Source organism: Cricetulus griseus, chromosome 4 (assembly GCF_003668045.3).
Source record: "Cricetulus griseus strain 17A/GY chromosome 4, alternate assembly CriGri-PICRH-1.0, whole genome shotgun sequence".
NCBI classification, from domain to species: Eukaryota; Metazoa; Chordata; class Mammalia; order Rodentia; family Cricetidae; genus Cricetulus; species Cricetulus griseus.
In genome coordinates this window covers 81,513,628-81,526,033 of record NC_048597.1, presented here as the reverse complement: position 1 = coordinate 81,526,033, position 12,406 = coordinate 81,513,628, and the positions used below count along the sequence as shown (strand labels likewise).

Below are 12,406 nucleotides of genomic sequence, written 5' to 3'. Positions count from 1 at the left end.
TGCGGTTGCCTGGCAACACGCGGTCGGGCCAGGAATTCAGGCAACTCGCAAGACAGCCCGGCCTCGGTGAGGTCCCCGTTTCTCGGGGCGGCGGTGGCAGCGGCGGCGGCGCGTGGAGAGGGACTGGGCCGGGCGGAAGAAGTCTAGCCCAAGGCATTTCCGGTTCCGGTGTCAGTTCGAGGCGCCGCCGCCGCTGCAGCCGCCGGAGCCGCGATGCCTAAAGGAGGTGAGGGGGTGGGCGCGCGTGGTTCGCGTGGCTTCGCTAGGGGCGGCCGTGGGTGGGCTGTCGCTGTCCCCTCAGCCCGCGGACCCCTAGGGGACCCGCGCCGAAGGAGGCCGTCCCCACCGCCTCACAGCCAAGCGTGGGCCTCGACGCTCAATTGTCCTGACTGGGAAACTGGGGAGCGCGGTGGTCGAGAGCCTCTCCATCGGGGATTTTAAGGAGCTTCTCAGGCGCTGGGTCCTCTCCCCCGAGGAAAGCGGGACCCAAGAGTCGCTCCTCCGAGCCTGGGGACCGTCTGAAGTTGTCCTCCCATTTGGCTGGCCGGAGACTGAGTCACCGCGTCCCGCGCTGGTGCGGAGCCTGTCTGCCACGAGCATAAAATGCGGGTTCTGTCGGGCTCCGACTCGGCCACGCCTGCCTCATAATAAGACCGTGACTTAATGATCTGGATCCTGGCCCACCTTGCTTTGACTCTTTCCTTGCACGGTAGCCATTAAGGATGTGTCTCTGAGCCAGTCGCCTAACTTCTTTGTCTCTCGTTTTTGTCGTTTCCAAACGGGGAGGCATTGATTATGTCTCTACCTCTTGTGTTGTGAGGCGTAAACTAGGTGACCCACGTACTCAGTCCAGTGCTCCGCAGCCCCTAAATGCCCAGGCAAGCACTAGCTACTACTGTGTGTGCAGACCAAGAAGACCGCGTTTCCCATCTCTTTCCCTTTTAGAATCGGGGGATTGAATACCAGATATAACACATCTTAAATCTGCGGCCTGAAACAAGAATTTTAACCTCTTGTAGCTCGTCTTCTTTAGCTGAACTACAGTACAGGGTTATAAATAAAGTTTAGCTTGATGAGTTGGAGACAGGAGTTCTACGATGATGGAGTAGATCGCAATAAGGGCCCGGCTAGCTCTGTGAATGTCGGTAGCTCACGTGTTAAGCCAGTTAATGCAGTCAGCCTAAAAACATCTGCCTGGAGCTTTTTCAAGCCTATATTGCTTCCTGTCAATATTCAGATATTAGGCTTTACAGAGCCAAGTGCTGCTAAACCTAGGTCTCTGCTGATTTATTCTGTGCCTAGAAGAGCACTGTCTTTTTTGTTTTGTTTGCTTTTTGTTTTCGAGACAGGGTTTCTCTGTGTAGTCCTAGCTGTCTTAGAACTCGATCTGTAGACCATGCTGGTCAAAGATCCGCCTGCCTCTGCCTCCAGATTGCTGGGATTAAAGGTGGAGAGCACCGTCTTTTGTTCTTCAGTCTCATCTGTAAGAGGCAAAGCAACTTTTCCAGACTCCCGAGGTGGGAATTACAGTTCCTTGGTCTTAAATATGAAATCCTGGCTAATTGTCTTAGTATTTTTTTGGGGGGGGGTTCCAGACAGGTTTTCTCTGTGTAGCTTTGGAGCACTTGCTCTGGAGACCAGGCTGGCCTCGAACTCACAGAGGATTAAAGGCGTGCGCTGCCAATGCCAGACCTCTGGGGAAATTCTTAAAAATATTTTTTATAGTTTTATCACTGTCTCCTCAAACTAACCCAAGCAAAGAAACAGGCCTTGTCTGCCTGCAAAGCTTTACACAAATCAAAATACAGTCAGCCGGGCGTTGGTGGCGCACACCTTTAATCCCAGCACTCGGGAGGCAGAGGCAGAGGCAGGCGGATCACTGTGAGTTCGAGGCAAGCCTGGTCTCCAGAGTGAGTGCCAGAATAGGCGCCAAAGCTACACAGAGAACCCTGTCTTGAAAAACCAAAAAAAAAAAAAAAAAAAAAAAAGGAAATTTCCCCAGGAAGCCTGATGGTGGTGGCCACACACACTTAATCCCAGCATTGGGGAGGCCGGTGGATTTCTGAGTTAGAGGCTAGCCTGCTCTACAGATCAAGTTCCAGGACAGGTTCCAAAGCTTTAAAAAAACCCTGTCTTACAAACAAACAAACAAAAATTCCCCAGGAGCAAAGGACCAATTCTGTTTTCATCATACTGTGAATTGTTTTTAGGGTCTTGAAAGAGCTTCTGTAAACCAAACTAAGGTCAGTATCCCATAGACAAGTGCAGGGAATGAGGCCCTGCAGTGACCAGTTTTTTGTTGTTACTACTGCCTGGAATAGTAAGAAGGCAAGAAAGGGGATGTTTGTTGGTTTTTTTGTCTTTGTTTTTTAATGGCAAGCTTGCTATCTCATAACAGGCCCTTCATGAGCATACCTAGATACCCCTGGGAACTCAGGTAGTCATTAAAAATGGGTGGTGTGGGCTGTGGCAGCCCAATTACAGCTCTGCAGCTGCCGTCCAGGAAATCGGTGTCTCTGCAATGTTCTCTAGAGCTTGGAGCAGTTCTGGCTGTCTGATTACAGATTCTCTACTCACAGCAAGAGGCTTTTGGAAATCAAGAGAGGTCCTGTTTGGCAGTAGAGGGCATAGCCACACCTGCATCTGGATGCAGAGGAGTTGCTGCCCTGTGATAAGAAGGGCTTTAGCAGGAATCGGTCTTGTGTTCTGGCTAGAGCATCAGGGTATGGAACTTGTCCTCTGAGATGAATTGTCACTAATAGTCAAGAGTTAGACTGCTGTTGGATCTGTATTCAACTTTAATTTTGCTAGTTTAATTTTTTTGTGAGAGTGAGGGTTTTTTGCCTACATCTATGTCAGTACACTATGTGGGTACAGTGCCCGAGAGGTCAGGAAAGGACATTGGATTACCCTGCAACTGGAGTTACAGATGATTTTGAGCTGCCGTGTAGATGCTGGGAACCAACCAGGGCTGTCTGAAAACAGCAAGTGCTTCTAACCACTGAGCCATCTCTCCAGCCCCATTTGCCAGTTTAATTCTAAACACAGAATTTCTACTGGTAGATTTGGGGCTTTTATCTTGTAAATACTCGCTTCATAGCCTGGCGTTGGTGGCGCACACCTTTAATCCCAGCACTCGGGAGGCAGAGGCAGGTGGATCTCTGTGAGTTCGAGGCCAGCCTGGTCTACAATGTGAGTTCCAGGACAGTCAGAGCTACACAGAGAAACCCTGCGGGGGTGGGGGGTTGGGGGGGATCACTCTCTTCATATCACCAAGATAAACATGGAGTGTTTTATTCTTTCTGCTGCCATTGCTGATAGTTTGCTTAGGGGGCCCTGTGGTGTTTCTACCAAGCAGTGTATTAGAAGAGATTAACAGATACTTTGTGTTCCTTCTCCAATTCCACACACAATTCCAGCTGCTTTTTTTTTTTTTTTTTTTTTTTTTTTGAGGCAGGGTTTATCTGTGTAACAGCCTTGGCTGTCCTGAAACTCACTCTGTAGACCAGATTGGCCTTGAACTCCCAGAGATCTGCCTGCATCTGCCTTCCTAGAACTGGGGTTAAAGGCATATAACACCATGCCCGGTTCCAGCTGCTTTTCAAATGGTAACCAGTTTATTTCCACAGCAGCCTAATGGGAAAAAGAGAAATTGAGGCTATGGAAAAGTATACACCTGCCTAGAGAGCCATGGATCTAGGAAGTGGTGAAGCTGAAATTGGAACTCAGAGCTTTAGGCGACAGAATTCTTACTGTTTTGCACTTTGCTTGCCTGTGGTAGAAAAACCAATAATGGTTAGGCTGTACCTGTGTTCTAAGGATCAGATGAGCTTGTGACAGTATCAAAGAAAAACTTTATAGTACCAGAAGTGGGCATACATGTTTCATTCTTCCTGCTTGCACCTGAGAACAATATTTGGCGTTTGTTTGTTTATATGGTTGTGACAGGGTCACACATTGTGCCCTGCCTGGCCTTCAACTCCATATGTCTATATCTTACCTGCCTTTGCAGTCTGGATTGCTGGGACTAAAGGTGCACGCCACTACACCTAGCCATATCTGGGTTTTAAGAAACAGGATTCAGTCAGACTCCATCTTCTTTCCTCACCTCAGGTCTTGTTAGGAACCTACTTCTGGTGATTTGTGCAAGTGTCATAAGCCGCTGCTTTTGTCCTTTGAGAACACTAGGTTTAGGTGGTACTTGGGGAGGATGGGTAAGGTCCCCTTTGTCCCAAGCAGGACAGCCTTCTCTCTCACCTTCCCGAACTTGTGTTCTTTGTGCAGGTAGAAAGGGAGGCCACAAAGGCCGGGTGAGGCAGTATACAAGCCCGGAGGAGATTGATGCCCAGCTGCAGGCTGAGAAGCAGAAGGCCAACGTGAGTGCATGTCTGTCCGTCCACTCCAGTGGTCTAGCGTGGTGCCTTGCTCCTGGCTCCTGGGGAGGACAGGAAAGGACTCTTGTTCTCCAAGAGAAGTCACCACATAAGGGAGGGAAGGGCAGCAGGTGGTAGGTGTGAGCCCTGGAGCAGCCAGGCACAGTCACAGAGGGGCCATCCTGTGATTGTACCAGTGAGAAGGGACTTTGCCCACATTGCAGCGGTTGCCTTGGTGGTCTCTACTCTTGGTCCTTTGTGCCTGCTTTCTAGAGGCTTTCTTCCCTCTACAGAGCTGTCCATCCACAGCTCCGATTTCCTGTACATAGGGAGGGCTGCCTGCCAGGCTCTACACAATATACTGCCTGCCTTCTCACACCCCCAGTGTCCTGTTCATTGCTCTTGGCTTTGTCCAGCATTGCCTCTACTGTGACTCTTACTAGTGCTGCCCATCCTCCTTCAGTCCAAGCTGAATTAGTAGTTCCCTTTTCTCTGGGCCTGGTATATCCTGTCCTGTCCACCATTATTTTCATCCCCTGCAATATGGAATATCCATCCACATCTGGATTAAGGGCCTAAGGGAGCAGACAGCTCCTACTCCACCCCAGGAGCCCTGAGAAGGGGAGGGGCCATCTCTAGCTGGGGATCTGGGAGGACTTTGTGTAGTTCCTGGGATTTGCATGGGACCTTGGAGAATGTGTGGATAGGTGCTAAGAGAGGACAAACATATGTTTTTTACTGGGGCTTTCTTATTTTGGTTGGGGGAGGAGGGGCAGGAACTCACTATGTAGCCCAGGCTGGCTTTGTACTCTTGGCAATCCTCCTGCCTATGTCTCCTATGTGCTGAGATTACAGGTATAAGCCATGATGTTGGCTATTCCCGGTGATTTTTCTTTTCCCTTTTCTTTTCTTTCTTTCTTTTTTTTTTTTTTTTTTGAGACAGAAAGAAAAGTAGAGGCAGGTAGCCTGCCAAGAAGTGGTCTTAGGCATCTGGTTGTGGGCAAGCCTGACCATGGTAGCATAAAAACCAGGAATGCATGACCAGGAAAGTCACTTTGGCAGCTGCATGTAGCAGGTACCAAATTGAGCAGGCACACAGATTTCAGCTCCACACCTGGGAGCTGTTCCCTGGACTGACCAAGGCGGCTATGAGGGGAATCAAGGTCTTTTTCTGGCTGTATCAGGGCTTTGCTGGAGTAGAGGACTGGCCTCTGGTTCATGATTTTGAGTGGCTGGGGTCACAGAGTTAGGACCTTGTCATACTTGGCTCAAGCCTTTCAGGGGCTTAATGTGAAGGTCCACAGTCAGAGGGTGGTCGTGGGTGTTACATTCTTGGGGGTCTGTTTTGCATTTTTGATTCTGCAGGTTGTCCATTTCTGAAACAGGAAGAAGATGAACAAGAAGAAGGTGGAGATGGTGCTTCGGGTGACCCCAAAAAGGAGAAGAAGTCTCTAGACTCAGATGAGAGTGAAGATGAAGATGATGACTACCAGGTGAGTCTGGAGACTGCAGGCCACACCCATCCACTGGGCAGATGAGACAGAGTCTCACATAACCTAGACTGGCTATAAACTCCTGTTCTGTCTCCACCTCCCCAAGTGCTGGGTTTATGAGCATGTACCACTATGACCAGGTTTTTTTGTTGTTGTTGTTTAATTGGAGGAGTGTAGATACATACCATTGTGGCATATGAAGTCGGAGAACAGTTTTGTGGAATGGGTTTTCTCCTTCCACTTTTATGTGACTTCCAGGGATCAAAGTCAGACTTGCAAGGCAAGTTTTTTACCCACCACCTAGCTATCACTGGCTTTTTTTTTTTTTTTTTTTTTTTTTTTTTTTTTTTTTTTTGAGTCAGGGTCTCAAGTATCCTAACTTGGCCTGAAACTTGCTATATAACTGAACCTGGCTTTAAAATGGTCCTCCTGCCTCAGCCTCCAGTGTGTTGAAGTGATATCATATACCTATGTGTACCTTTTGTTCTTAGGGACTCATAATCTAATGGGAACATACAGTGAAAATGAAGTAAATGAATGGTGTAAATTGAAATTGTGAGAAGTCCTGTGAGTCACACTGATAGAGGATACATGGAATAGCATTGTGCTAATAAGGTGGCTTAAGCCAAGGATAGAGCCAGCCATGATTTAAAAAAAAAAAAAAAAAGATGCTAGGCAGAGCAGTTGAGGCAACCAGACTAGCAAGTGCAAAGGCCCTGGGTGAGAACAAGCTTTGCATGTTTGAAGAGCAGAAATTGAGGGCTGCTGGGACTGTTGTTAGGGGGCAGGGGTACCTCTGTAGTTACAGAAGGGTGCTGGCTTCACTGCATCAGGGACTGGGTAGGGGCAGCTGTGGGTGCCTTGAAAATAGGAGAGAGATAACCAGGTTTGCTTTTTATTTTATGTTTTAAATTTTATTTATGGGGTGATAGTCAGTACACACATGCCATGTCATGTGTGTGGTCAGATAAGTTGCAGAATCGTGGGTCCTGGTTATCAAACTCAGGTCATTAGACTTTACAGCAGTCGTGTTTACCCTATTCAGTCTATCATCATCCCAGGGTTTACTTTGTTTGTGTGTTTGTTTGTTTGTTTGTTTGTTTGAGACAAGTGTTTCTCTGTGTAGCCCAGGCTGACCTGGAACTCACAGAGATCTGCCTGCCTCTGCCTCCTGAATGCTGGGATTAATGGTTTGTGTCCATACAACACCACCCTACCCCACCCCATCCCATGACATAAGGTTTATTTTTTAAAGGCCACTGATTTTGGCTTTTTTGGGGAACAGATGCTAAAGTGTTGTAGAATGCAAGAGAAGGCATCTAGTGTCTTGCTCTTCAGTGATTAGCGGTAGCAGGGAAGAAGAATGTCTAGATTCCAGCAATATTTGGGGCATGCAGATGGGAGGGGGGATAAGATTGTATAAGGGTAGTTCTCAAGCTGTCATGAATGGTTGTTTGCATTTTATAGAAAGAAGTAGTCAAGTTGGATTAGGCTCATGGAACTCTGGAGTGGTCAGATAAATCAGCATTTTTGGACGCTCTTTCCTGGTCACCTTAAGGAGAAAAACTAGTTTTGCTAGAGCTTGAGATTAAGCAAACTTACTGTAAAACTGTTTCATTTCCTTTTGGGCTTCACTAGATAGGATGGCTTAGCTCCTTAAGCCTGTGATTCAGTGAGCACCTTGATCCTGGGGTCATACTTCCCACTCAAAGCTGAGGTGGGTGGGAATTACAAGACCATGGCTCACCCTGCCCTGGGACCCAGCATGTGTTCATTATAGAGAAAATCAGGCTTAGGATTCCATGGGAAGCTGCTTCTGGAGACACATAGGAATGGGGCAGTACTGCTCTCTGTTGATCTTGGACAAATTACTGAAGCCTGAAGTGCCAGGCTTGCTGGGACCTGACACAGGTTGGGCTCTTATTTTATACACTCATTTTCCTTGTCCCTCCCAGACTGGTAAGATATTCCATAGTGCTGTCCCCACCTGATGGGTTCTTGGGAGGTGGTGGGATGGCCTTCTGAGACACCCCAAGAACTAACCTTCTCTAACATTCCTACTCTATCCTAGCAAAAACGAAAAGGGGTGGAAGGACTCATTGACATTGAGAATCCCAACCGGGTGGCACAAACAACCAAGAAGGTCACACAACTGGATCTGGATGGGCCAAAGGAGCTTTCAAGGAGAGAACGGTAATGTCTGCTGGGTGAACCTGCAACCTAGGCACACAGACTAGGGCCCCAGAGCAGGCACTCTTCCTTCTAGCCACACCTACAGCCTCATTGACTTCACAGGACTAGACAGCTTCGTGGTCTTTTAACAGCCTACACCTTGTGCAAATCCCAGAATGGCTAAAGAGCATGTCTGAACTCTACAGAGGAGTTTGGGTGTCCCTGGGGCTGTGGAGGACTCTGTTTCTGTTCCCTCCACTAGTTTCCTATTTGTGATGGGTTCCTCAGAAACCCAGCAGGCTGGGTTGTCTTCCCCAGAGCAGAAGGGCTGTAGTGTCCACCAGGGTTCTGCCACTTCACTGAGCAGCCATGGATAAGTTTTTCTCTTTGGGCCTCAAGTCAGAAAGTCCCATCTCTGCCCAACAGAGATGGATGCACAACTGAGGATCATGAAAGCCAGCGCCCTGCTGGTGCTTGTCTTCACTGAGGGGCCTGCAGAACCTTGGTTAGTCCTGAATAACTAAGAGACATCCCTGTCAGGGTGGATCTGCTGACCAATTATGCTATCTCCACTCCTCTGGAGTAGGTGTCTTGTCTAGTCTCCTGAGTGTAGTATTTCCCCATCCAGCCCTTGCTAGCTGAGTTTCTCATCCATCTCTTTGAAGCAGGCCCCCATGTTTTGCTTCCTATTACTGCCCAGCCTTGTGGACTGGAAATGCCTCCAGAAAGCCCCTCTGCTGCTCCTAGCAAGCAGGGCTCTTTTCTTCCTTTGCCATTTGGCTCCTCCGAGGTTATCAGTGCAAATGGAAACCATTGTTTTCATATCCTAGACAGCCAGCCCTACTGGTCAGAATCACAGGGAAACTGATGGCCCTTCATACGCTCTATTTAGGAAGGTTATTACTGACCACACCCTTGTCCCATGGAATCCTGCTTTTATTTTCACACACTCCCCTGAAAGGGCTTACCTGCTTGGAAGGTACATGTGAACTACTGTTAAGAATGTGCCCTGAAGTCAGGTTGTGTCTCTTCCTATCATTTGTGGTTTTTCATTCCCTGCCTAGTACCTTCTTCATTATGTCATCTTCTCTGGAGCACAATGCACTTGGTTTGAGTCCCACATTCTCATTGTGGCCACTAAACTATCTGAAGTTTTCAGGTATCAACCTTGTCCCTGCAACAAGGCACTGTACCCTCTTGTGCCAAGTTTCTCACAGGGGTCTGCCACCTAGGCCCATTCCCCCTCCTTGTTTGTTTGAGGGGTGTCCACTAAAAGAAACACTTGGAACCAGAGCCTCCCCTTCAGCTGGAGTGCCTTTTTCTTTGCACCTGAGTATTTCCTCCCATGTCTAGCCTATCTAGCTGGTGGGAAAGCTAGTCCCTGACGCCATTTTATCTCAACAGAGAAGAAATAGAGAAGCAGAAAGCAAAAGAGCGCTACATGAAGATGCACTTGGCTGGGAAGACAGAGCAGGCCAAGGCTGATCTTGCCCGGCTGGCAATCATCCGGAAACAGCGGGAGGAGGCAGCAAGAAAGAAAGAAGAGGAGAGGAAAGGTAGGTCCAGGTCTTCTGGACCCAGTACAGTTACCTGACTGGTTCTGAGCAGACCCTGAACCCTGTCTTGAGGTGGGGGGGGCTGGGGAATGACAGCTGCCTGATCACCCATGTCAGCCAGTAAAGCTTCACAGTCTCTGGGAGATACTCCTACCCACCATCATGGAGTCAGATGAGGGCTGGGACCAGTAATGCACTGTCTAACAGTCACTGACTCCAGCAGCAGGAGCCTTTGAAGCTCAGGTCTTTGGAAGGGGCTGCGCTTGATGCTGCCTCCATCTGTCCAAAGGCTTTAGATGGTGGAGCTATGTATAAAAGAAAAAGATACCTGTGTCCACTCCTCACCCTCCCTCAGGGCATCTAAAGGTTACCCAGGTTCTCACAGTCCCGCGGTTATCTAGTGTAGAAGAACACTTTTCTTGAGTCCTTCCATGGAAAAGGGGGCAAGGATGGCTATGACAGCCCTTAGCTCCCTTTCCTGCCTATTTACTGAATTATGAGGAAACTGAGAATTCAGTGGGGCATCCATCCCTTTCCTGAGCTTAGTTACCTTAACTCATTTGGCTTCCCAGTCCTGTATCTAGGTGTTATTGTCTTGAGACATTAGACTTGAGAATACACAGAGATAAGTTGGAATTGCAGGGTTCTACCAAGGATGCCAGAAGTTCCCAATAGCCACCAAACTGTTGGTGGGACTGAATGGACAAGCAGTTTTTGACAAGGTGGTGAGAGCCACTCAGGCAGAGTGAGAACATCTGGACATCTGGGCCTCAGCAAAATCCTCTCCTTCCGGTGGCAGCCTGGATCCTTCTTGGCTCTCTTCCTATCTCTTAGCTGAGCCAGTTTGCACAAAATGTTTTCTGAGGCCTTGGTCCCGAAGTCCTGTGATTCAGAGGGATGTGGGAGGTGTTTTTGCTGTGTTCTAACCCCCACCCTTCCCTTCCAACCCTTCAGCAAAAGATGATGCAACTTTGTCAGGAAAACGAATGCAGTCACTCTCCCTGAATAAGTAAGCTGGCCTGTGGGAGGAGATGCCGGGGAACTGGGCCGTGCCGCCAGGACCTCTGCTGTGTCTCACCCACCCTGTGCCCTGGCGCCTCTGCAGCAGCCCCTCATGGCCAGGAGCCCCTACGGCCTGGGGCCTCCTCTTCATCTTGGCACAGAAATCGTTCAGGGGATGTGGGGGGGGCTGGGGGAGGGGCAGCTGCTATCTTTGAGACAGAAAGATGCAGGACAGCATTTCATACATAGCCATTTGAATGTTTTTGCTGTTTTTAGAATTTGGAACCCTGGTTGGGGGGGGGTGCCTGGGAAGTGGGGTAAAGAGATTCCATTTGTCCAGTAGATTGCACGTTGTGGGGGAGGGGGGTAGTGCCAGCAGGCAGCTGCTGTGGGAGTTGATGACAACCAGCCCAGATTGTTGTCTGGGTGCTCACTCAGAGGGGCTGTCGGGAAGCCTGTGCCCCTAAGGGTCCAAGGTTTGTGCCTGGCCAGTTCCATCCAATGATGCCTCTCCCCTGACCTTCTCTGCCCCCTTCCCATCCACCTGGTCAGGGCTAGTGGCCATTTTTAACCCTACCCATTGATCATTTCAAGAAACCTCTGGTTACTGTGCACCACCCAGACATGTTCCTCAAATTCAACTTGTATATTTGGCAGATTAAACGACATTATCATAATCCTTGCTTGGCAGTTTATCTTCTGGCTACTATACCCTATTTTTGCTCATGGCAGGGTTCATGGTACACATACCTACCCGGGAAAACACCGTCAGGCTTTTGCACAAAGCAAGATACAGGACCTAGATGTCAGTATCAGAGTAGAGTGAGACCTAGGATGTTTCTAAGGGCTGGTACTCAACCTACAAGAACAGTGCTCAGCTTCCCCTGTGGGCCTCCAGATGCTGCCTACTGGTTGGTTATCCTCATCCTTTGCTGAACAAAGTCTATCAAAGGCAATCAATGCACAGAGCTCACTAGTCCTTACTTAGCATTGTGGTAGCTGGAGAAGCAGACCTAGCACAGCCAGGGAGAGTTACTTGTACATTCAGGACCAATGAAAGACTCGTCCTGGCCCCATCTGAGTGGGGTGCTTTGCCTGAATGGCATTGTCCTTGGTGCATCCGAGTTCAGGGAGCTTGTGGGGTAGGCCGGTCTGTGGATGTGTCAGGGTACAAATGAGGGTGGTACAGTAGCCATGTAACATGATGGCAGATGACATTTTGTAGTGACTTCTACCATACTCTAATTGATGACCTCTAGAGGGATACTGCAGCTGCCCAGGTTCAAGTATGGCTCCAAAATGACATCTTTCAAGGTGGAAAAGGGTGGTAGCTGTTTAGTAGTGCCCTGTTATTGGTTCTAGGACTGAGTAGTTATCTCTGAGTTCAAGGCCAGCCTGCTCTACAGAGTGAGTTCCAGGACAGCCAGGGCTACAAAACAAGCCCTGTCTCAAAAAAAAGGGGGGGGGGTGGTGGGGAAGTTTGAGGATGACTGGCAGGGTTACTGCTTGAGTCTCCCAACACCAAGCCAAATTATACAGCTTTGGGATTGCTGGAACCTTTTGCACATCTGAAGGAGACCACAGTTTTATGGCCTTCAACGTGCAGGGCCTGACTGCCACCACACTGAGACCCCGGCTAAATTCCAGGGTAATGGGAGCTTGTATGGCTTGGTGCTGTCTGCTAGGGTGATTTGTCTTACAATGGATGGTGTTGACCATTAGGAAATCCTTGATGGAATTTGTCAATTCGGGTGCTGTGTAAAAAGGGTAACAGGTAACAAACACATGTAACAAAAGACCTTGGGATAAA

General features: G+C 48.8%; 1 protein-coding gene across 1 annotated transcript; it reads left to right on the top strand.

Moving 5' to 3' along the window:
* Nucleotides 1-72: 72 nt before the first annotated feature.
* Nucleotides 73-11,275, top strand: Pdap1 (PDGFA associated protein 1). The gene is made up of 6 exons (XM_027413626.2): nucleotides 73-226; nucleotides 4,285-4,376; nucleotides 5,759-5,866; nucleotides 7,938-8,059; nucleotides 9,443-9,594; nucleotides 10,549-11,275. The coding sequence occupies exons 1-6, from the start codon at nucleotides 214-216 to the stop codon at nucleotides 10,605-10,607; spliced, it is 546 nt and encodes a 181-aa protein (XP_027269427.1). The 5' UTR covers nucleotides 73-213; the 3' UTR covers nucleotides 10,608-11,275.
* The last annotated feature ends 1,131 nt before the right edge of the window (nucleotides 11,276-12,406 follow it).